Source organism: Peromyscus leucopus, chromosome X (genome assembly GCF_004664715.2).
Source record: "Peromyscus leucopus breed LL Stock chromosome X, UCI_PerLeu_2.1, whole genome shotgun sequence".
NCBI lineage: Eukaryota > Metazoa > Chordata > Mammalia > Rodentia > Cricetidae > Peromyscus > Peromyscus leucopus.
Window position 1 is genome coordinate 119,740,614 of NC_051083.1, and position 24,233 is coordinate 119,764,846.

Below are 24,233 nucleotides of genomic sequence, written 5' to 3' on the forward strand. Positions count from 1 at the left end.
GTGTAAGCGCGGGCAGCCCACTGCACGAGTTTCATTATCCCAAGTACCAAGGGCCTCTCCTCAGAAGGGCAAAGTCCCCAAACATGCATATGTACACATCCTTTTAGAGACCTTTCAATGTCCTAAGTAATCAACTAAATTATTTGGTAATCACTAAAGTGTAAAATTTGCATTTATTGCAAACTATTGACTAAGCACAGGCAGGACACATGTGAACATCTGGGTTGCTATTGTTTTTTCTTATTTTAAATTTTTACATGAAAGATGTCTCATAGAAACGGGACAGCCATTCTCAGAAACCATCACTAAAGCTGCCAGGATGGCTTTGTGCAATTGTCTGGGGTTGGACTTCAGGAATTCTCCATTTTCTGTGGGTGCTATAATGTCATCCATGTAGCAGGAGACAATAGCCCTGTACCATGAAATTATGGAAACTGTGAGAGCTTCCATACCAGAAAGCAAAAGGGCTCCTCAACAAGATTTCAGGACTCAAGTTTGGTTTTGAACCAGCACTTACAGGGCACCCATCAAGTATACATATAGACTTCGTTGGTTTTCTGCCTCTCTTTAAAGCGACTTTGCCATCTGGCCCAATTGCCCTGTCATCTGAGGAGGTAGGCAGGAGCTGCGCTGCTCCATCCTGCAGCCTTGGTCCATTTTGACTTGTGTTGAATTTAGGCGTACAGTGTTCTCCTGGGGCTCTCTTCTAAATCTGCTTTCTCACAGTTCAGATTTCTCAACTCCTTACAGGGTCGATAGTTTGACATTATAAACAACTTGTGCAATCTAGTTTCAGACAATCAGCATCACTAGAAAGCAGCACAGCCAGTGGAGGGGCCCTTTCCCTCAGGATATACAAACTGGTTCATCATATTCAAGGCCTACTCCAAAGAGACCATTGATGATTCCAATTGCTCACTGCACAAACCAGAGCTTGATAAGATGGGATGGAAAGCGTATACTAGGGCACGGGATCTTGTCCCCCAGGTTGTTTAGACAGATGAAAAGGCTGTAGTTTGAATATTCAAGGGAAAGTCACTGCTCGTAGTAACTGACAAAATAAGCGAAGCACATCCACACTAGTTCACACACCCCTTGCTATGGCTGGCTAAAAGCGTGGGGGAGGGGGAGGTAGAAAACTCACATAGAGGCAGAAGGCTGGGCTGTCAAGCTACAGTGCACTAGGAATAGCTGCTCTGCCCTGCTGCTGGGGCGGGGGGGGGGGGGATTGCCTGAAGCAGTTTGCTGATGGACTTGGTGCTGGTATGGACAGTTGGAGTTCCAACTCCGCTGACTTGAAATGGACACCAGCACAAAGGGAAGCAGGGCATGACACTGCTCTTGGTCTTTACAGACAACACAGGGAAATCATTTGTAGAGGATTGAAGGGGCCATGTGAGAGTTCAGGAAAGGGCAGCTGGATCACTGGGCAAAGGTGTCCATTTTCACCTACTCTAGACATAGCCTGAGAAGCTTTGTCTTCAGCGAATTAGGTAGTGAAGGGCTGTTGGGCATAGCAAAATATTGGGGCCATTTTATCACCACCCCAGGCTGTTTCCCCTGTTAAGACAAATATCAATCAATTGATAACCAAGTAACAAACACTCAAGCAAACAGAGGTGGGCAGGAGAGAGAGAGAGAGAGAGAGAGAGAGAGAGAGAGAGAGAGAGAGAGAGAGAGAGAGAGAGAGAGAGAGAGAGAGAGAAAGAAAGAAAGAAAGAAAGAAAGAAAGAAAGAAAGAAAGAAAGAAAGAAAGAAAGAAAGATTCCAACACAGCAAAAGCTGAAGTGCACAGTCAAATCATTCAGCTGGCCAACTCAGCAAGTGCTGAAGGCCCTGTGCTCAGCGGCGCAGTGATGGTTATGGGAGGATGGGGCTCTTGCTGCTGGATTCAGCTCGAATGCACTCATCTGTTTGCTTCAACAGCTTCCGGACCAGTTTTTCTAGGTCCTTCCTCGACTTCAATTCTTCTTCCAGGCATTGCTTCATTCTCTTATTCTCCTAGAAGGGAAAAGAATTGTTGATCACTGAGCCAAGGCAGACTTTCCCAGGTTCCTCCTCCTCCTCCTCCTCCTCCTCCTCACGGCATCCTTCACTCTGACTACATATTCTGAGCCTAGGCTGTGTCTTGATTTTCTGCCTGTGTGTGAGCAGCCTCCTACACCCTTCACTTAAATGCAAGTTCTCCCTAAGACTGAATCTGCCCTGGTTCCAAACCCTTTTGTTTAAGGTCACTTCTCTATCAATGCAAGTGTGCATTAAAAGGCTTCCCAAATATCTCTGGTGCCAGCTTCACCTTCTGAGTACCAAACTCACAGGACAATGCCAGTGAGGCAGGTCAATTTAGAAAGATTATAAGCACTTTAAGCTTACTATGTTCTAAAGGGAACTTAGTATCACCTCCCCCATCACCCCAAACCTCTCTCTTCCAGGGCTTCTGAATCTGTATCAAATTAGGGGAGAAGCTTCTCTACTGTCTGTTGTCTCTTAATCCCAGCATGGTGCCGTCATGTGCTGTAAATTCCAACTCTACCATGTCTCTTTACACTTGCTCTACTCCTCATGGCTCAGTTCAGGACTTCACCATGCCCCATCCAGAATTTGCTAAGAATTACACAAGTGCTCCTCCAAGCTCTTGACTCTCCTCTTCCTTATCCTCCCCCTTGTCACAAGGTACAATCAGTGTCATCACATAGGTAGAGTGCATATCACAGAGCGAAGGATCGATCACATCACCAATAAATTCACAAACCACCAAAGACAGTTCTCTTTTCTCTCCTTCCATCTCACCTTCATTATTCCCTTCCTTTCTTTGTTTCCATGACAAGACCTTGTTATACAGCCCAGACTAGCAAGTCCATGATCTCCTTGCCTCAACCTTCCTAGTGGCTAGGATTATAGGCAGGCACTCCCACACCTGGGCTTGCTTACATTTTTTAAGATGTGAGGGAATGAGAAAGTAGTATCTATGTTTGGGACTCTGCTGCATACATCTAAATAGTAAGCCTCAGAAATTCAAGGTCACATGATTAAAGAAATGTTACCACCTGGTAACACAAAGAAAACGCAAATTCTCCCCCAGTACCTTGCTCCTGGACTCTACCTGACACCAGCTTCCAGCTGGTGGCCAAGAAGACAGAGCAATTCTGTTACCTGAGAAGATAACTTTGACAATGCGTTACCTGCTTCAGTTCTTTGACCTCATCCTTCAAGGCATAAACAGTATCAACAAGGCTCCTGAAACATACAGAGAAAATTCAGAAATGAATCGCTGGCACTGAAGTGCTGATAAATAAGCAATACATAACTCTCTCTATAAATACAGATATGGAAATCAGTGAGGTTTCTAGCTGATGGAGAATATCCCTGCTCTGAGTGGTCCACATTCTTTCTCTTCATAGGAGAAAAACTCACCACACATGCCCACTTCAAAACCATGTTAGACCACCATTTCTACACTATCCATTTCCTTCTCCAATCAATTCCAGCTTGAGTAACCAGAAAACAACAGATAGTGGCCATAAAATTTGTCTTTGAGGGTATACCTGACAAATAAAAACTGTATATATTTAGAGTATACAACATGATGCTTTGGTGTGTTTGTCTTAAGAAATGATGCCCCCAAATGAAACTATTAACACAGCCATCATAAGATGTAGTTGTATCTACTATTTGTGAGTGTCTGTGTCTTTTGAGAAGGTCTATGCTCTTAGTAAATGTCAAGAATAAAAGACATTATTATTAACTTTAGTCATTCTATTGCTTATTAGATAGACTAAAACCTATTTATCATCTTATAGAATTGAACTTTGTGGAGTTTTTTTTTAACCAACATCACCTACTTTTTCTACCCCCCTCCAAGCCTCTGGAAGCCATTGTTCTATCCTCTGCTCCTGTGAGTTCAATTTTTTTAAGATTCCCATCTTCAGGTTTGATTGCTGTAGCTTTAGAGTAAGAGTAAATATTACTTACTATATAATGAGAGGTATCACAAGAACTTGTGTATACTACAATAGCCATGTCATGGTATTACCCTTCCCATTTAGCTAACCTCACACGACAGAGAATCAGGACGTTAAAAATAATAAATTTTTTAAATGGCAAAGTTCCCTGGATAGTTATGGAATTCTTTGTCCCCCAACTATTTCTAGTCAAGGAATTTACAAATCTAGGTTTTAGTTGGGGATATTTTAAGTTTAATTTTTATTATTGATGTGCATGTTTATGTGCACATGAGTGCAGGTACTCAAGGAGAACAGAAGAGGGTGCCAGATTCCCTGGAGCTGGAGTTACAAGCAGTTGTGAGCTGCTCAACATGGGTCTTGTGAACCAAACTGGGTCCTCTGAAAGATCAGCTGGTGCTCATAACTGCTGAGCCATCTCTTCAGGCCCTAGGTTTTACTTTTGATCCTTCCACTTACTATTACTCTGCCCTTCTTCAGTTTCCTCCTCATCTTGGCCACTGCTTTCTTTACATGTAAAATAGAGATAATACTACATTCCTTGAAGCCTTCCCATGGCTATTGTGATTACTATACCAATAATAATGTTCTTAATAACAGCAATTAGTATACCTGCTAGTAATTTTTGAGTGCTAACCTTTATAATTACTATATTTGATCACATAACAGCTCAGAAAATATTTCTATCATTCCCATTTTGCAGATGATGAAAGCAAATCTGGAGAGATGGAAGAACTAGCCCAGGATGACACTGGCAATACATAGCAAATTGAGAGCAGAACTGGGACTTTGGCCTGTTCTCTTGAGCCTAAGTGCTTTACCATACAGCAGGTGTGAAAACACATCCACAGTGCCAAGCACTGTGAGAGGTGCTGACCTATGCAAATTCAGGCCTGACTTCCAAAATGACTCAAGTATAAAGGAGTGAGTTACTCCATGCTTCTTTATGAGCTTGAAGGTATTTAACCTGACCCCACCCCGTGTAAGTCACACTCACAACTGTGAAAGGTAGACCATAGGCACAGTTTCCCAGAACCTCATTTTCTTCATCTTTGAAAGTGATGCTTTTCCCACCAGATTACTTTAGAACTTTACAAGAGGTCAACTGTGAGAAAAGCGGCTCCTGACTAAAAAGATGTGAGTAGCAATGCTGTGGGCAGGTAGATGCGTGTTAAGGTCTTCCCGGATAACTCCGGACACACTATGTGGAGATCTCTGGTGCTGGGAAGCTGCTTCCTTCATCTGTGGGCTGGTGGTCCTAGGTTCTATAAGAAACCAGTCTGAGCAAGCTATGAGGAGCAAGCCAATAAGCAGCGCTCCTCCATGGCCTCCTCACCAGCTCCTGCCTCCAGAATTCTGCCCTGTGTGAGTTCCTGCCCTGACTTCCCTTACTGATGGAGTGTGACCTGAGACTTGTAAGCTGAAAGAAACACTTCTCTTGCCCAAGTTGTTCTGGTTCTGATGTTTGATCACAGCAACAGAAGCTCTAACTAAGACAAACTGCCGTACCTCCTTTCAGGCCCCAGACAGGTTAAGAAAGGGTTACTAAAAAACAATAAGCAAAACCTCTCCAACACTAATAAACACATGTAGGTTTGGAAAAAATAAATAAATAAATAAATAAGTGAAATAAATAAATAAATAAAGAAAGAAAGAAAGAAAGAAAGAAAGAAAGAAAGAAAGAAAGAAAGAAAGAAAGGGGTCACTTTCTCTACTCACTTTTCTTCAATGATGGTCTGCCCGTTACTTCTGGTTTCTTCAATAATGAGTTTCTCTTCCTCAGGGAGTAGAACTTGCGGTACAGAATCCTTCCGAGTACCTGTAAGTGAAAATGGCCAGAGAGGCTGTCGGGTCCTAGTGCTTTCCACTGAGGTTAGAGCAGCAGCTTTCTTCACACCCCTGCACTCAGAGGAAAATTATGCCACTCTTCAATTTTCCTGACAGAGAGAACTCTAAATGGCCAAATGATATCATTTGATCTTCAAGGTGGGGGAAATGATGTGTTAAGACCCCCTAGAGCAAAAGAACTGACCAGTGGTCACCCTGTCTCTGCCTTCCTCCAGGACTCACACACCACATCCCACGATCGGTATTCTTTATTTCAGTAAAGATTGGGCTGAGAGTAGCACTACCCTGGGCTACAACATGCTAAAAGGGCTTCAGAAGCACCATTCATTCTTTCTGAAGTCCTCTACGGAAATATGGAGTGACTTCAAGCTATTTGTGGCCATGGGTACAGTGGAGATGGGAGATTATCATCTCAGCAACAAAACGCAAGTATCTTCATTGCTCTCTGCCCACACTGTCTCGACAGCGGGGGGCAGAGGAGGTGACAGGTAGTTTCAACTTCTCCACAGCTCAGTCTGGAGCCTTTCTTTCCGGGCTCAAGGAATTAGTCTTCGGTCTGCCTGGGTCACTGGGCCTGTTCGGTTTTAGAACAACATCCTTCAGAGGTGTATGCATTCACTGCTTTTATTTGATCACTCCCAGAGGTGAGATGCTTCAATGTTCAGTGACTAGCTCTTCATAAGTATTGAATTAGTATGCAGAAGAGAAATGGATGGATGAATGAATGAATACAGAAAGCCAAGAGCAGTCAGTTCTAGGGAAATGGGATATTTGACTGGGATGAAATAGAGGGCCACTGTGATGCTGAAATGTTGGCTACATCTGAATGCCAAGCATGGCATTCAATACTTTCCACATGTACAAGGGAGGGTAGGAACAAAATTTTGCCTCTTTAGGCCAGTTACATGCCTGAGCTTTCACCTCTAATTACTTGTATGGGCTCTACATCTAGGAAAACAAATGGTACAGAGGTAAGGTATGGCTGGATTTTATATGAGGGATGCTCTTACAGTGTCTCCTCATTTCCACTTCCATCCTAGCTTTCACAATAAAAACTTCTCGCTTTCCTCTCCCAGCTCATAAAATCTTTCTATTAGGACCAAGCATGCCAGAAGCTACAGCCAGATTACGTCTGTGGTGCCGTGTCCCTGTTCATGGTGAAATGTATTGATTTCCATGTCAAATGCTCTCCTCTTGTGACAGCCTGTGAGATGTGCTACCTTCAAAGAGTGTGTCAAGGCAGTCTCCTAAGAAACGCCTCTCATACCAAGTAAGCAGCTGGTCAATAGCTGTGAAAAATACAGCACGCTAGGACATTTGGTCCTGATGCAGATAAGGGAAACTTTCTAAAGGGTGTCCTATATATATATGATGATGATAGGAAACAAAATATATAATCTATGTGACTTGGACTGGAAAAAGCACAAGGACTCACTCACTAGAAGGCATCACCCAGCTTTCAGAGTGAAAAGCTGTTTAGGGAAATGCCACCACCTAACAGCTCCTTGAGACATTTTGTTCATTTTGAAGAGCCTTAGCTGTGCAACTACATTTCTAGATTTTTCAGAGCACCTTTGAAACCTAAGCCTGGTGAAGCATCGTTCACTTCAATACATAGCTGATGAAAGATAGTATTTTGACTTCCTTTCCAATTCTGCCTATAAGATGAGATTAGCATCAGTTCGCAGACACAGGAACTCTCTGGGCTCTTTAATTCCTAACTAGTGCTGGTGAAGGTATCTGAGTAGATCAAAAGAAAGTGACTTTTTAAAAATCCTTTTCGTTTCTATCGCCTCCAACTTCTTCCCTCTTGCATATCATTGTCTCTCTGGGTCAAAAGCAACGGTGCATAAACAAAGCACCCAGTAGCTGAAAGAGCCTTATCTGAAAGGTTCAGTCCTGCGCCTCTGCTCTGCACTGAGTCTCATGCTTTCCACAGCCTGCAACTGATCTGCACTGATGCTCTTTTATTCCCCCTAAGAGACAGCGAGCAGCAAAGAACAAACCCCATTCATTAGTGCAAGCAATATGGGGAATTCTACTGGAGCCATTACCTTGTTGAAAACTGGCGCTGGTGCAGTAGGCTTCAATCACCTTAAGAATCTGAGCATCCTCTTCCAGAGCAGCTGTACCTGCCAAATTTAATCAGTAGTGACTTCTCATAGATATATGACCCTGGACACTCAAAATGATGCTGTGCCCATCACTGCCAAGGATTTGCAGTGTTTCTGAAAGGCAGGCAGAAATTTGTTCAAGCCTCATGAGACAAAAGAGTGACACCAACAGTGTCACTGGGAGAGCTCTGGGTCAGTACTCAGGGGAGGAGGCTGCTCCTTAAGTTCAGAACTCTAAATTAGTGGGGGTTCTGTTAGTCATCTCTTGAAGGCTAAAATCATGGCTTTGGTATTGGCTTCAGCACTCACCCAGAACACCAAAGTCTTCCTGGTAATTAAATGTCAAGGCTTACCTTCTTTAAGAGCTTTTCCCTATTAACCCTACCCATCTTCTCAACCAGCCAGTATATCATTGAGTCTCCCCCGCCCAACTCAGTCTTTAAATGCTCAGATGGCAATGTTGCACTAATAAGTTTAGTTGTGGGCGGGGATGGGTTTGCAGGAGCTGGAGTTCAGCAAAGATTTACTTTGTATATAACATTATATTATTTTTATTATAATATTATATTATTATAATATGACAGGGTTTTGTGTAACCCAGGCTGACCTCTAATTTGTTATATAGCAGAGGATAAACTTGAACTTGTGATTCTCCAAACTTCCACCTTCCAAGGGTTTAGAGGCACATACTACCCATGCCTGGTTTATGTGGTGCTAGGGATCAAATTTTGGGCTCTGTGCTTGCTAGGCAAGTACTCAATGAACTGAACTATGTCCCTAGCCACAGCAGAGATTCATCTAAGCTAGACTTGCAACTGGTACACGCAGTGCTGCTGCAACACTGACTCCTTGTTCACAATTTTAGAGCCAAATACAAGCATATCACTTGACTAACTGACTTTATCAGTCCTCTAGATAAAGTGCTCTTTCCAGATGTCAGCAGACTGACTCCTTGGCCAACTGAGAGCATCCTTGAGCATTAGAGAGCCAGAAGGATTTCTGTCCTCAAGTCCATTTAGTCTACTTGTTCAGAAGAATATCCCAGGCATCAGAAACCTAGAGGGGAAAAATGTGTCCATAGCAAATGGGCCCCACTGGGGAATGGAAACCAGGTGGGGTGCAGTGTTCTGCAGCATGAAAATGACACAGATTGATGTTTGTCAGAGTCGGCAGGAAGTGCAGCAGAAGTCTTACAAGTGACCAAATTTTCCATGTATTTTTACAACAGATGATGCCAAGAACAAACTGCTCTAAGTATCTGCTTTTAAAAAAGTCTCCTGTTAGTTCACCCGTAAATAAGTTGGCAAAAGTATGAGACATACTTTTCCTAATCACGTATTCTTCCTCAGATGCTTTTCTCTCCGTCTTTCTTTTGTGAAGAAACTTCTTCATTGTTTTGGGGCTCTTACTAGATTCCTGTAAGGATAACGGTTTCTCCATGAATTAAAGTTCTCTCCCAAATACAAGCGAAAATAGAGCCAATAAAATGAATCCGAATGCATCTCTCATCGTGATAGCATCCGTTAGGAAAGTGTCAGAATTTTCGATTACACATAATAAAATGGCTTCAATTAACTTGGAAAGGTTCAACAAAGCACAGGCAATGACAGTCCACTCTCAGTTGCCACAGGAACGAGAAGAAGAATGAAGAAGGATGCAGAGTGTGCAGGAGGGCCAGTGCCTTTAGGGTACCATCTGCAGCAAGAGTGATGAGATTTCAACCTCAGAAGGGTACCAGCATTCCTAACTTGGCTGATGTTCCCCATGGAGAGTTTGAAGGGAATTAAGTAAACAATGTAACTGCTGCTAGAACAGTTATACCTTGTATCAGAGTTTAAAACTATTTGAGTAAATTTTGTTTAAAAGCAGTCCCACAAAGAAAACTATAACTCCTAGCAGTTAGATGGGAAAATTAAGGTGGCGAGACTGAGTTATTTTCTCAGAGAGGAGAATTTTGTGAAGGGTTTCCTGATAAATAACTTTGGGTTATATACAACCAAAGCCACACTTTTAATTAGTAACAATGGAGATGAAAACTAGTGAATTTGGGTTTTGCCATATGTATAACTAATAATTAAAAAAACAGATCAATGTTAATATGAAAGTAAACAGATTGGACTCTTACAATCTTATACTTACAATCCCAAGATATTATCTTGATATTACATATTGTCCATCATCTATGTACGTATGTATGTATGTATGTATGTATGTATGTATGTATGTACCTACCAATCTATCTATCTAATACATGAATAATAATTAGTACTTTAATATATGTAAAACCAATAATTGAATTGCCTTCACTTAGCCACAATGGTCCACTTAGACTTGAAAAGAGACAAACATGAAAAACCACACGTGCTTTAAAAAAAAAAAGAGGAAAAGCTAGCATTAAAAACATAGGAAAATGAGCATTTTAAAGGCATGATATATAAAGTGACATTTTACACGTATCAAACACAAGCCTGCTTTTGAAGAAAATACTTACATGTCAGAATTGCATCTTCACATTTTAGCCACCAATTATAGCAAGGGACAAAACAAGCATAAAGGAAAGCTTCATTCATCAAAGGTTACAGCACAACAACATTACGATGTCACTGTTCTACCCTTACCTTTAAGATATAAGACATCCTCTAAAATGAATATGTAAAGAAAGAGAAGATGAGCGTGAGAGGTCGATGGTTATAATGACCAAATCCATTTATCAATAATTCTAAAACAACATTCGAAATGTTAGTGTTATCATAAATTACATGGAGAGAATATCATCACATTTCCCACATTAGTTTCAGATGCAATATCTTCATGCAAAAGTCCAAAGAAACCAGTTCTGTGCAGAATTACAAATGCTGAGAAATCACCGAAATGCACAGGACATAGCAAGAATATATTAATAACTCTCTTCCCCCAGCAGAAACAAAGAGACCATGCCTTAGTTTTTAATAGATTAGTTATGTGAAGGATTAAGTCAACTTTACCCTTCAGAGCTCACCTTAGTATGAATTTAGTAACTGACAGTTGCAAAATGTCCACTATTAAAAAGGGGACTAGGTTACTATGAAGTGGCACTCCTGGTTTAAGTAATCAAAGAAAGGTGAATGGTCGCAGGTCAGTTTCAAAGCAAATCTGTGGGACCACTTCCTGCCCAAATTCTGAATAGAGTTAACTTGAAAAAAAATGCTCGAGTCATGTCTCCTATCATGTCAGTTGAAAGGGTTAAAAAAAATCCTGCAGTATCTATATATTGTACTATTTCATTGCACTGAGCGATGGAGACAACAATTAATTGGAGCAGAAGCATGGTTGCTCAAATCAAAATACACTCCAATCCGAGCAAAGTCTCCAGGATCAAAACACATGGGACAGAATTCTACGTGGCCTTTACATCAAAACTGTAAGGTTCATTTCATAACTGTCAGCAACTTACTCTTCATACAACAAGACCTTAAGAGCAGTTATTAATAAATGAGCATCTTTCCTGAAATATGAAATAATTAGAAATAAGTAAGAAGGGGAAAACCTCACTGGGTGGAAAGGTAACACTTATGTAGTTATGGGGGTAGTGACTGATGTGCCTTGAGTGCACTTCTAAAGCAAAGGACCAGACACTCTGGTCATGGTACATCTTGGCAGCACACTAGGCAAATATCAAATACCCTGTGCGGGAGGCTGCTACTGAGAAGTCTGTCTGTAAAAAGACATTTCTTTCATTATATTCTTCTCTCCTTCTCACTATGGCAAACAGTGATTTCATAGTTGAGACACATGACTCGATCTCATTGAGTTTCATTGATCAACATGATACAAAATGCAGAATTTGATTGGAAATGCAGCTTTCAATGAAGTGTTTCTTGTTTGAGATGTGTGTACATAGTTAACTAATCTAAAGAATTAGTGTCACCATGTAGAGAGACAACAGAGGCACTTAAGGAATAGACTAGGGAAACAGGCAGTGCACTTGAACTGTTCAGTTCCATCAATGTCTGTAGATGGAGAACAGGGAAATGGAAACTTAAGAAACAATCTCTGAATCTAGCAATTCAGAACTGATATATATATATATATATATATATACATACATATATGTATCCTATCACAAATTCTAGCATATTCTCACTGTACTATGTGCAATAAGCTCCAAAATTAGCTGTCAGAAGCATTTTATACCATATGTAGCAAAATTACCTCTTTATAACCTAGTGCTGCTGATGGTCTAAGTGGAGGTGCAGGTCGTAGACAACTTAAACTCCACGGTTTTATAATTTGAGGAGGCTCCAAGGGTCCTCGGGGCTGTCCAGTAGAGCTAAAAGACTGGGAAAATGTCTCATGAGATGCTGGCAATCTGCCATCTGAACCCGACCTGGTACCACACAGTGAGAGAATGACAATAGCTTCATATAGGATCAGCAAAGCCCGACAAGAAAAGGGGAAGATGGAATCGTGAGTGTCCAGTGGGAAAACAGTTTCTAAACAAGGTTATGGGGTCTCTAGGTAACAGCACAAAATGGACTCAGTGTTCCATGATCCTGTCCTCTTTTTTGCAATTCCATTTAAGGCAGAAATGTTTCCTCTGTAAGGGAGGAAAGTGGAACAGCAGAAACCATTGGAGTTTCAGTAATGTATTTCGTACTCAATTAGATTCCTAAGTGGGCTCCTTCATCAGCGTAAACAACGACAGACTCAGAGAAGGGAAGTGACTGGCTAGAAACTGGCAAAGACAAGATTTAAACCCAGATTGGATGCCAAAGCCTGTGCTCCACCACCACAACACAGCACTCAAAATAGGGCTACTGGCATTGCAGGTTTGAGCGTTAACAGACAACAGAGGAAAGCTTCCATTTCACCCAGCAAGTACAGTAAAATCTCATTAATTCCAACTCCACAAATTCTAGATTTCTGAGAACTCAGATGACGATGCTAAATATTTACCTTTCATGAATGTTACTGAGCAGATGTGAAAGCATGAATGAGATTACATGAAGATGTTAAAGCATTCAGAGAAGTGAACTACTTGCTTTGACTTAGCATGTGATTAAGGTGAGAATAACAGTTATGAAACAAATAAATCTCTTAGAAGGTCCTCTGGTGGGAAACACTTGATTAGCAGTTAGCAGGAGTACATTAAGACTGCTGACCAAAATCACACACATTTAACTGAAATGTTTTACTAATTTCATTGGGCTTCACAATGATGAGAAATCAGAATTAGTGAGGTTTAACTGTACTTCAAAATCTACAGAGACCACCCAAAGTCAAAGGGCATGCTTGCTGCTGATTTTTAGAAGTCTTTAGCAGGCAGAGTCTGACAAAAACTTCAACAATCCCAATACTTCAGTAATCCCAATACTTCAACAATCCTAATACTTCAGTAATCCCAGTACTTCAATAATCCCAATGCTTCAGTAATCCCAATGAAGTACTTACAGAATGAGCACTACATGATGATGATGAAGTCTTAGATAATGAACTGCAAGAGGCTGGTCCTCTGGTCAGTCTGTTCAGCTGCTCCAGCCATTCCTGGAAGTCTTGGCTATTGTTGCAATAGACCACAGTTCTCTCTACCACATTACCTGTATCACCCAATTAGGAACATTTAGGAAGAAAATGCAAGAATCTGTCTTACTCACAAACACTCTCCAGTTGGGCATCTATTTTCAGGCATCTTCCTCTCCATGAAATAACCCTTTCAAACTTTAACATTAGGAACAGAGAAGTTATGATAAAATGATTATTCTTTTTATTTCTAATAATGCCCTTGATTTGCACCACTTTGCAGAATCTTAGACATATAGTAAAACCTCACAATAAACACACTTGTAATCTAAAACCTTACCTGTACTAACTGGCCATCTAGTCCATAGCACAATCTAAGAATATTGTAAGAATTTTGGTTTGCCCAGTGTTCAAGGTAGAACAACACGTAGTTAAAACCAGATGAAAAATCTTTAGGCAAATACCAAATCTTGGGCTCCTTATTGGTGAGTACGGGGTTTAATAAGGTCTAGGGACATTAACACTGTCTTCACCACTGTGTCATCCATGTAGCAGTACAGCCATTACAAGTCACTCACAGAGGCCCCGGCAAAGGGGACAGCAGCCTAAACTGTCAGGGAGAATTATGAAGATTGGGCTCAATTTGTATAGAAAGCTTTCTGGCTTCTTAGAACAAAACCATGCCTTGCTAGTTTATAGACTGATAAGATTGGTGACAAAAGTCCACACCTTTGGCTTCTTGGCCACCACAGACCACATGACAGAGAAGGTCAGTCCATTTTGTTATTCTCTGGCTCTTACAGGAGAAGATGGAAAGTAATGGCGAAGCCGAGGCTATTAACTGACAAGCGAGCTTCACTGCTTTAGCAGTCTACTCTAGTTGTCCTGGGGATGGAATGGGCTGTGCCATATCCCTGTAAAACCTGCTTATGGCCTGACTATACAGGAGGAAGTAATAGCATTTACTTATTTAAATGCCACTTTATTCCAAAAAGGATTTGAAGCAGCCCCATGAAAAGGAGAAAATGACCTACCTGTGATTTCAAATGCGTGCTCATTCCCTTCAATTTCATCTAATCTAGCCACCACCATGCCCGCTAGCGGTATTTTTCCCTAGCAGAGAAAAGAACATTCTTATTAATTCTATGATTGCACATATTTCTCTCCTACTTTTGATCCTCCCTGAAGTCACATATTTAACTAGTCTGAAAATATATAATGCTTCCCTAGTCTAGATTTTAATTAGACAGGAAAGCAAGGGAGAAATGTGTATTTGGCTAATACACCTCAAACCCTAAGCTCATGATTTACAAAACAGTTGCGTTTCTGATGTATTTTCATATGAATTGAAAAGCAAAGGCTCACATTTTATGAAAAGGAGTAATGGCCAGGACCATAGAGAATCATAGCATAATAGTCTACATTTGGGGAACAGCCTGAGAGAGGTTTCATTGCATATGGCATTTAAGGGCTGGCATCTTACTACCCAAATAGTATAACATGGCTATAATATGATAATCCCAGGATCAAGTCCCAGCTTTGCGGTTTTCAGCAGTAACGATATGGGTCTGTAAACCGTTATTACTAATTTATCCAATTATAGATTTAGATCTCTATTTATACAACTGGAAACCTAGCTCATAAGCAGAACAGCAGATAGCCAGGGCAGGATTATATGACTACAAAGGTCTTTGATCTCAAGAACATCTGTTCTTACAAGCAGTTTCATTATAGTGAAGGGTTAGAACATTGTGTCTCTGCTGACTTGGACTTCTAATGCCATCATGCATCTATGTGAGCAGAAGCCTGTTTTCATCTGGCCTTTGCTAATTTGTATTATATGGAACTACTCGCCTGATAGATAAAGCCACTCATCCGAGGACTTGCAGACAACATTATCAAGACATTTGAAAACAGCATGAAATATCGTTCTTCTTTTTCCTGAAGTAGAATAAAAATCATGAAAGGGAGAACAGAAATTGAACTGCTTTTGTTAAGACCTTCTGAAAGCACTGCTTCAAAATACAAGCCTTACATAATCATCGATCTAGCATTGGCAGTGAGTTGTAAAATGATAGCCAACTCAAAAGTGCCAACATGTATGTACATTATTTCCTGAGTCTGTGAAAGTAAGAACCCACACAGATTTTGGACCAGTGTGACATGCTAGTTCCAGACACAAAGTAAGTCTCTCGAAGTTCCCCAAACTAAAATATAACTTTATTTTGAATAGTAGCAAAATGAAGCAACTTTTAGCAGATAAGAAATTTATGGTCTGCTACAGTTGGCCTGAGCTTATGGGAGCTCACAGACTCTGGACTGACAGCAAGGGAGCCTGCGTCGGGCCAACCTAGGCCCTCTGCATGTGGGTGACAGTTATGTAGTTTGGTCTGTTTGTAGGTCTCCTAGCAGTGGGATCAGGACCTGTCCCTGGCACTTGAGCTGGCTTTTGGGAACCTATTCCCCACACTGGGTTGTCTTGTCTAGCCTTGATGCAGAGGGAGGAACTAGGCCCTGCCTCAATTTGATGTGCCATGGTTTATTGACACCCATGGGAGGTCTGCTCCTTTCTGAACAGAGGAGGAGTGGGGGGAGGATAAAGGGGACTGGGGAGAGGGACTGGGAGGAGAGGAGGGAGGGGAAACTGCGATCGGGATGAAAAATAAATGAAAACTTTTATCAATAAAAAAGAAATTTATCATCTGCTAATATTCCCAGTCATTAAATTATTTCTAATCATTAATACTAGGAGGATTATGGGCCCCGTGGCTAAAGTACCTGCTGCTCAAGTATGACGGCCTGGGTTAGGATTCCCAGCAATTGTATATTTGCAGAGCATAGCAGCAAGCATCTAAAATACTGAATGCTGCAGGGTCATAGTCAAGTGGATCGAGGGGGCTTATAGGTGATCCAGTCTAGACAAAAATCGGTAAGCTCCAGGTTCAATAAGAAACAAAATTGGAATGTAATAGAGGACGACATTTATTGTCACCTCTGGCCTCCCCCCAAATGCACATATATAGACAAGTCCACACACACATCTACACAGAGAGAGGTAGTTACTGTATGGCATGTAAGACAAAGACATCAATACGTTTAAAAATTGGTGTGGGTTATTTGGGCTCGGTGTATGATATTGGAAACACAACAGAGAGCCTTGTGCATACTAAATCCACTGTCCTATTCATCTTCAGCCCAATTTCATAGGGTTATTTTTTGATTGGCACATAACATATTTGTATACATTGATAAGAAACAATGTGGAATTTCAATTCATGTATACTTTGTGTAATGACCAAATCCAAGTTATTAGCATATCTACTATCTTAAATGTTTATCATTTCTTCATGACAAATAAACTAAAATTCCTTTATGGGACCACTGAGATGGCTCACTGGATAAGACTTGTCTGACAGCAAGTCTGATAGATGATTTGAAGACCTGAGTTTGATCCCCAGGACCTATGTGGTAGAAGGAGAGAACCAACCCCTACCAGGTATCTTCTGACCTCCACATGTGTGCTTTGGCACACAGATGTGCATACACAAACAAACAAACAAATGTATAAACTGCTTATAAATGAAAAGAAATTCTCTCTTTCAGCTCTTTTAATATTATTATAATGCATTTTTGTCAACTACAGTTTTTGATTGCACTAAAATAACTTGATATGTGAGGGCTGCTCTGATCCCCTTAACAGAGTCACAATTAGTAGATGCAAAAAAAATCCATCTTGAGACAGAGGCAAGTGGATCTCTGGGAGTTCGAGGCCAACCTGGTCTACAGAGCAAGTTCCAGGACAGCCAGCACTGCTACTGAGAGAAACCCTGTCTTGAAAAACCAAAAAAAAAAAAATCATTTGACACAATAGTCCTCATGGCTATCTCCTCACTCTTCTTCCCACTTGAATAGAGTAAACCGTCAGGACTAACTGTTGGAACAACCATTATTCTCTCCAATCTTTCTCTTGCCTAGTTTTCCTTCCACAGACATTGCCCTTCTTCAGCAGCCTCTCCTGCTCATTGCTATCTTCAGAACCTTTCTCACCCCGTGTGGCTCCTCATTCATAATATCTCATTTCTTGACATTTTATTGCCAAATTACACGCTGCCTTCATTTTCTCTCCATTGATTGCTCCCTAACTGCACCCCCACCTCTTTCTCAAAGTCATCAATAATTGCCTTCTAGCAAAAGCCAATGGCTTCTTTTTTGTCCTCACACTCCTCGACCTCTGAACCTCCCATAGCACTCAGCTTGCTGGTCACTTTCGAGTATTCCTCCAGGAATTTCAATGACACCACAATCCTCAATTCCATTCTATTTTCCTATTTGTGTCCCCCATTGAGTCCCATAATGGTTCTTCCTCCTTTCACCCAAGGATTTTATCCCAAAGAATGAATGACTAATAGTTACCCTCACTGCATTAACCTTCCCCAGGGTATCTGCATTTTCAATAAGATTGCTTATTAACTCGAAGTAATGAATCTCTGCCACAAGCACATCAGAGAGTATAGGAAGGTGTTTATTGAGAGAGCTAACACAATGCTAACACTCAATAAATCATATTAGGTGACATGATCAACCTTTCTCTCCTACCCTGGCCTCTTCCTAAAAGAAATAATCCATCTTCCACCTCTGTGCTTCTCTTTGGATATGTACTTCTTAGAGAGGTACATTTTTTAGAGACAGCTAAATCTCTGTCTTTAATGCTGACCTCTCACCTACATTTCCATAGTACATTAACAGGACATCTCCATGCAGATACCTAGTTAGCAGGTCTAAACTGTATCTGCCATTTTCTGTATCCTGTAAGCCACCCCTTTCTGTTGATATTACCATCTAAATGTGTCTCAAAGTTACCCATTATTTTCCATTCCCTCTGCCTCTACCCCAGTTCACCTTGACAGAAGGACCAATAAAGGAAGGGAAATATGAAAACTGAAAGAAGCAATGCTGAGAAATTACCTCACAGGTTCCATACTGCACCATTACTTGTGACATAAAGATGACATTTCCCAGGGTCTTAATATCGTCTCCTTCCCATGCCTGAATAGGTTCTGAAAGGATCTGCAATTCCAGTTGTTTTCTCTTTCTCAGATCTTGGCACTGCCCCTACAGATGCAAAACAGAACATGATGAAATAGGGATTCAGGTGAGACAGATAGGGAAAGTTTTCAGCCCCAAAACAAGTTCAAAATAAGGTACGGCTTTTGACTCCTTGCTTCTCACTGGATCGCTTCATCGCTTACTGAATTCTATGGCCATCCATGCTCCTGCCAGACAAACAAATACACTACCTAGCTTTGAGCCCCTCAACGTTACAAGAAGGGGTGACAGCTTCCATTTTGCCAAGGAACCAAGATAAAGTGGCAAGAAGGGGCTTATTGCTCCCTCCCCATGAAGAGTTTGGAGATACCAGAAGCAGAATCCCATCAAGAAGAGTCACGATAGCAAACAGACCTTAGCTACCATGGTTAAATAGGGCTGTAATTACAAAATAATTGTATGCTCACTCTCCAACAAGGTACCAACTTGATGATAAGAAAAACAAAAATTACTCTTAGAGTTTTGAAAACAGAGAACGGCAAAAGAATCTATGTTTTTATGCCATAGCAAATTTGAGTTTATCATGAACACATGCACTGTCCTCACTTTGTTTAGGGAGCAACAGTACCTTGTAAAATACTTAGCTTATTCTTAGTCCTGAAGGGATTGGGGAAAACAGATACAAGTGTATTTCATGATGATTAAATTGGAAATTCAAATCAAGAAAGAGTCTGCCAATACTATGTGGGGTATGAAATATAGAGAGATATAAAACCTGTTTCAGAAGAGGAAAGTTATCTTAGAGTAATTTAACAGTACTCATTGCAAAATGAATACAAGTCTAAGCAAGTGTTTCCTTATGCTACTTTGTCCACATGAATGTATGATACTTTTTGGAAGTAATTTTTTTCTATAAAAATCTGTTGCATCATTTAACTAAGACTTTTAGAAATAAATACATTATACAGATTTTGAAAGAATATGTATTTGTAGTAAATATATTACCACCATCAAAGTAAGTTTTATAACATGACAAAAAAGAGTTGCACCTGCTTTTTCTTGCGGGGGGGGGGCATATTTTAGTTTTTGTTTGTTCAGACAGTCTTGTGCAGCCCAGGCTGGCCTCAAACTCAGGAGGTAACTGAGGCTCTGACTTTGAACTGGGCCCTCTGTCTCTGTCTCCCAAGTGTGGTGTGTAAGCATCCCCTACCATGCCTGACTGGCTCTTGAATTTGTTGTGCTGTTTGCTAACCTGTTTCTTCAAAGGCCTTTTATGGTCATTCACATAAGAATGAAGAAAAGAGACACAAATTACAAGAAATGCCAATGCCGTCCATGGGTTTGAGTGAGCTGTTCTATGAAGTGGAGCCATGTAAAGCTGCTGGTATTTTGACTACTTTTGCCTGACGACGGGTGCAAATTTATCATAATGCCTCACCTGGTCGTCAGCTTTCCCTTTAGGCACTGACATATCAGTTACTTATCTTTCAAAAGCAATAAAAGTGAAGTAATGGTGAATGCTATCCAGTAACCTTCTAGCAAGGATCAAAAGCTAAACATTGGTCCAAATCCCACAGAATACTTTAGAAATGTCAAATATATCTAAATTTAACTCATTACTCAAAATAAAGGTTTTTTTCCCTTCTGAAATGGCATCAAAAGGTTTTTCATCAGTGGGTTCAAGGAGATAGGCTAATGTTGATGCTCAAAGATATAAGATTATAGCTACCTCTGCTAGCTATCTATAGTAAGCAATTTCATTTTAGTACACTATGTTTTCCCTTTTATGAAGGATTACTTTTTCATATGCAAAGAACAAATTCACCTATTTTGGCATAAATAGTGAAATCCAGTCTTGATGCCAATCAATGAATGACAAGTTATACAGACATAGGGTGAGCAATGGGGGTAAAGACAAAGAAAAAAAGGAAACCCCCCACCTACACATCAATGCTTAATGTGGCCAAGACTTTCAAATGTGATTGCTTTATACCCTCAGTCTGGCAACCTTTCATAGGTGAGCATGATTTGTAGAGAACAAAAGCAAATGTAACAATCACGGAGCTTATTGTTTCCATCCTGAGGACCTTTGCTTAAGGAAAGAAATGCTACACACAAATCATTCTTTCAGCAACAAAGTATACAAAACGGAGTATGACAATCTGAGAGTGTCACCTACCATGAGGGTTTTGAATGCTATGATTGCTTTCAGAATGTCCTGATGATCCGGATGAGTGTCCTATCAAAGGAATACATTTAAAAACAATATCAGCTTATGCATATATGTATGTAACAACATTAATGAAAAAAGAGGCCATGAGTGAAAGAGATCTAGAAGGGGTATATGGGAGGGTTTGGAGGGAAGAGGGAAGGACAAAAATGATGTAATTATATTATAATCTCAAAAAATAAAATAATTAAAAATAAATAATAAAAACAGTATGAGAGGAGAATGGATGCTGCCATGGATGAGGTGAGATGAACATATGACCACAAAAGGACAGTGTAGTGGGTAGCCATTCCAACTTGGTTCTGGAAGTTCCAACCCCCATTGAGACTCTGGCAACTGTCACGCCTACGAGGCGGGGCGAGGGGAGGCGCCCAGGCCTTTGGAGTTTGCCCCACGTGAGCGCCAGATATTGGAGAAATTATTTTGGCCACTTCACGTAGTTAAAAGGATATTTATTTAATGGCGAAACTCACAAATTAAGTAATGGGTAGGTCGCAGGGTCTGGGGAAGGTGTAATGCAGCCCAACGGTGTTCTCCGGAGCTCTACACAGTCAATCTGCACTGGTCAGCGTCCCGGCACGAGAGAGCGCCCAGAGCGAGCGCTGGCCCATCCAGCTCTCGGGTCCCCAGGCGCCTCCCCTCGCCCCGCCTCGTAGGCGTGACAGTTGCCAGAGTCTCAATGGGGGTTGGAACTTCCAGAACCAAGTTGGAATGGCTACCCACTACATCTCCCCTTTGGTCCCCAGGCGCCTCCCCTCGCCCTGCCTCGTAGGCGTGACAGTTGCCAGAGTCTCAATGGGGGTTGGAACTTCCAGAACCAAGTTGGAATGGCTACCCACTACAGGTCAGCAAGGTAGAAGTGTGTGTGTGTGTGTGTGTGTGTGTGTGTGTGTGTGTGTGTGTGTGTGTGTGATGGACTTGTCTTATATCTTCACTATGGTGGTAATTATATGAATTCACACCTGTGTTAAAATTCATGGAACTATTGACCAAAAGAAATTTTATTTATTCTTATCTTTTGAGATGATTTTATTTTTAGTGATGTGCCTATATGAGATAGTGTGTGAGAGAGTATGTACACATGAGTATGTTGGTGTTGGAGGAGGCCAGAGGCTTTGGATTTCTCTGGAGCTGACTGGAGCTACAGGCAGTCAGTTGTGAGCTGGCCAACGTGGGTGCAGGCAGATATCTGAACTAGGGTCCTCTGCAAAAGTAGTGTTCACTCAACTGCTGAGCTATTTCTCCAGCCCCAGAAAATTTCTTAATCACCTAATTACTGGAAGTACTGAGATCCTAAATTCTGGTATATTTTATTAATTCTTAACTTATCATATTACATGACTGACTATTTTGCACATAACATTTGAGTTTACTATTATCTTTTCATTTTAATTGACAAGCAAAATTATACATATTTATGGTAGGCAATATGATGTTTTAATGTATGCGTACACATATATACATAGGAATTGTAAACAGCAGTATTTAGACAAACACCATAGATTTTTAAGATAGTTTATAACACATTATATATTAAGTAACAACATAATAGGTATTGTTATTGAGGTAAAATTTCCCATTTCCCTGACCAACAGATAATGGACTCCACAGGGTTTTGTGTGTGTGTGTGTGTGTGTGTGTGTGTGTGTGTGTGTGTGTGTGTATGTGTGTGTGTGTGCACGCGCGCGCGCGCGCTTTTATTTGGTCATAGTTTGATGGGTTCATTTTGTTCTTTTTGGGTGTTTCTGTATTTTGTTTTCTAGGTTTGGGGGTTCTTTTTTGAGAAAGAACTTAAAGTTGGATGGGTAGGGAGGGGGAGAGAACTTGGGAGAAGGAAAGAATATAATCAAAATATATTTACATTTAAACACTGTTTTAAAAATATTATTTGATAATAAATATAGTCATTAAATAATTCCTTGGAGGGATCTCACTGATTCTGTAGTGCACCTAATGTTGAGGAACACGGAGCTGTCAGGCATACCTTGCCTAGGGGTAATTCAGCTGGAGAAATGAGAAAGTCAGTTCTGCTCATCCAGTCGGGTAGAAAACAGGGTACAACAATTAGAGGTCTGACTCATGCCACCAGCAGGATTGTTCACATAGAGTCAGTGTGTATTCTTTCGTGGTAAAACTTATCCTAACAGGTGATTAGAAATCTGGATGGTGCTGGCATCCTGGAGTGTATCATCTGATGGCGACAATCAGAAGGAAGTCAAAGCAAATGTGATCACGTGGAGGCTGGGCTAGAAACGGCTGAGGGAGGCAGCAGGAGCAGCACCTAGGCCTGGGGGTTTCTTGCCAGCTTCACCGAGTTCCGACTGCAGCAGTGTGCTACAGCTCGGAGAAGGAACAGTTTCTGGGTTTTTGTGATAAGGAAGAAACAATCTGGTGAACTGGCTTAGCATATGGAAAGGCATCCAGAGATCAACACCTTCCAGAGCCCCAAGTGAAATTTCATTCTGGCAGCCTTTACTCACCAGCTCCCCATTGCCTCCAACTTTGAGGCAGCTCAAATACCCTGAGAATGTGCTTTTCACTCAGAGAGGGTGCTTTCGGTCCTTACAAACGCTGACAAGCACCGCAGCATGGAACCTTTTGCTTTAAAGATAATCAACCCCTTTCAAACCTCAAAACCTTTCCCCAGACACAGGAAGAGCAACTAGGGTAAACACAGTCTTTCCCACCCACGCCTCCACACCCCATGCAAGATCATGAAAGAACAGCTTAAGGCAATCTGACTGCTTCTGAAAATCACAACGGGATCTGGGTGCTTCATGTTCAATTATCAGACCTCTTTGCAATTCCTAGTATTTAAAAAAGACTGTAGCTGCACTACAATCATTACACATAAAATTCAGTTTGTAAACAAAAATGTGAGTGGACTTTGATGTAAATATACTAATGCACAGTGATACAGCAGTATTGGACCCATTTATAATCTTTAGGGAATGCCAGAGTCAGAAAATCAAATTTCTACAGTGTTCCTATCTGCAACAAACATTTTTTATATTTCTTTTCTTTTTTGGTTGGTCTCCATGTTTCCTGATGTTGGTTTGCTTTTTCTATCATAGTAATGTTAGTTAAAACACCAGAACAACAGAGATTTGTAGGTCTGATTGCCACTGAACCATCATCTACAGCAGCAGTTTTCAACCTGTGGGTTGAGACTCCCTTAGGATCACATACCAGCTATCCAGAATATCAGATATTTACATTACAATTTGTAACAGTGGAAAAATTACAGTTATGATGTAGCAAGGAAATAATTTTATGGTTGGAGGTCAGCACAATATGAAGAACTGTATGAAAGGGCTGCAGCCTTAGGAAGGTTGAGAACCACCGCTCTATAGACAAGAAGGCAAAAGAAAACCTAAGTCAATGAATGTGCATTGTCTTGAGGTAAGCAACAGAGCTGAGGCCTGGAAGAGAGAGGGAATAGGAGGAAGAATGATAACTGTTGAGCAGGAAAGAATGGGGATCTTCTTTCACTGCATAAAGAGGAATGCTAAGAGGTCTTTGGGGAAGAGGGAA

At 41.0% G+C, this 24,233-nt stretch overlaps 1 protein-coding gene across 3 annotated transcripts in view; it reads right to left on the reverse strand.

Moving 5' to 3' along the window:
- Positions 1-1,691: 1,691 nt before the first annotated feature.
- Arhgef6 (Rac/Cdc42 guanine nucleotide exchange factor 6) overlaps positions 1,692-24,233 on the reverse strand; it is a 122,170-nt gene continuing 99,628 nt past the window's right edge. For all 3 annotated transcript variants that reach the window (XM_028889909.2, XM_028889910.2, XM_028889912.2), the window contains 12 exons: positions 20,649-20,708; positions 18,389-18,535; positions 15,278-15,364; positions 14,458-14,536; positions 13,355-13,500; positions 12,116-12,241; positions 10,543-10,563; positions 9,247-9,340; positions 7,865-7,942; positions 5,682-5,781; positions 3,183-3,237; positions 1,692-2,001 (listed from right to left, as the gene is read on the reverse strand). In XM_028889909.2, the coding sequence (XP_028745742.1) occupies positions 1,861-2,001; positions 3,183-3,237; positions 5,682-5,781; positions 7,865-7,942; positions 9,247-9,340; positions 10,543-10,563; positions 12,116-12,241; positions 13,355-13,500; positions 14,458-14,536; positions 15,278-15,364; positions 18,389-18,535; positions 20,649-20,708 (1,134 nt within the window). In that variant the 3' untranslated portion in view covers positions 1,692-1,860. The remainder of the gene's footprint in view (positions 2,002-3,182; positions 3,238-5,681; positions 5,782-7,864; positions 7,943-9,246; positions 9,341-10,542; positions 10,564-12,115; positions 12,242-13,354; positions 13,501-14,457; positions 14,537-15,277; positions 15,365-18,388; positions 18,536-20,648; positions 20,709-24,233) is intronic.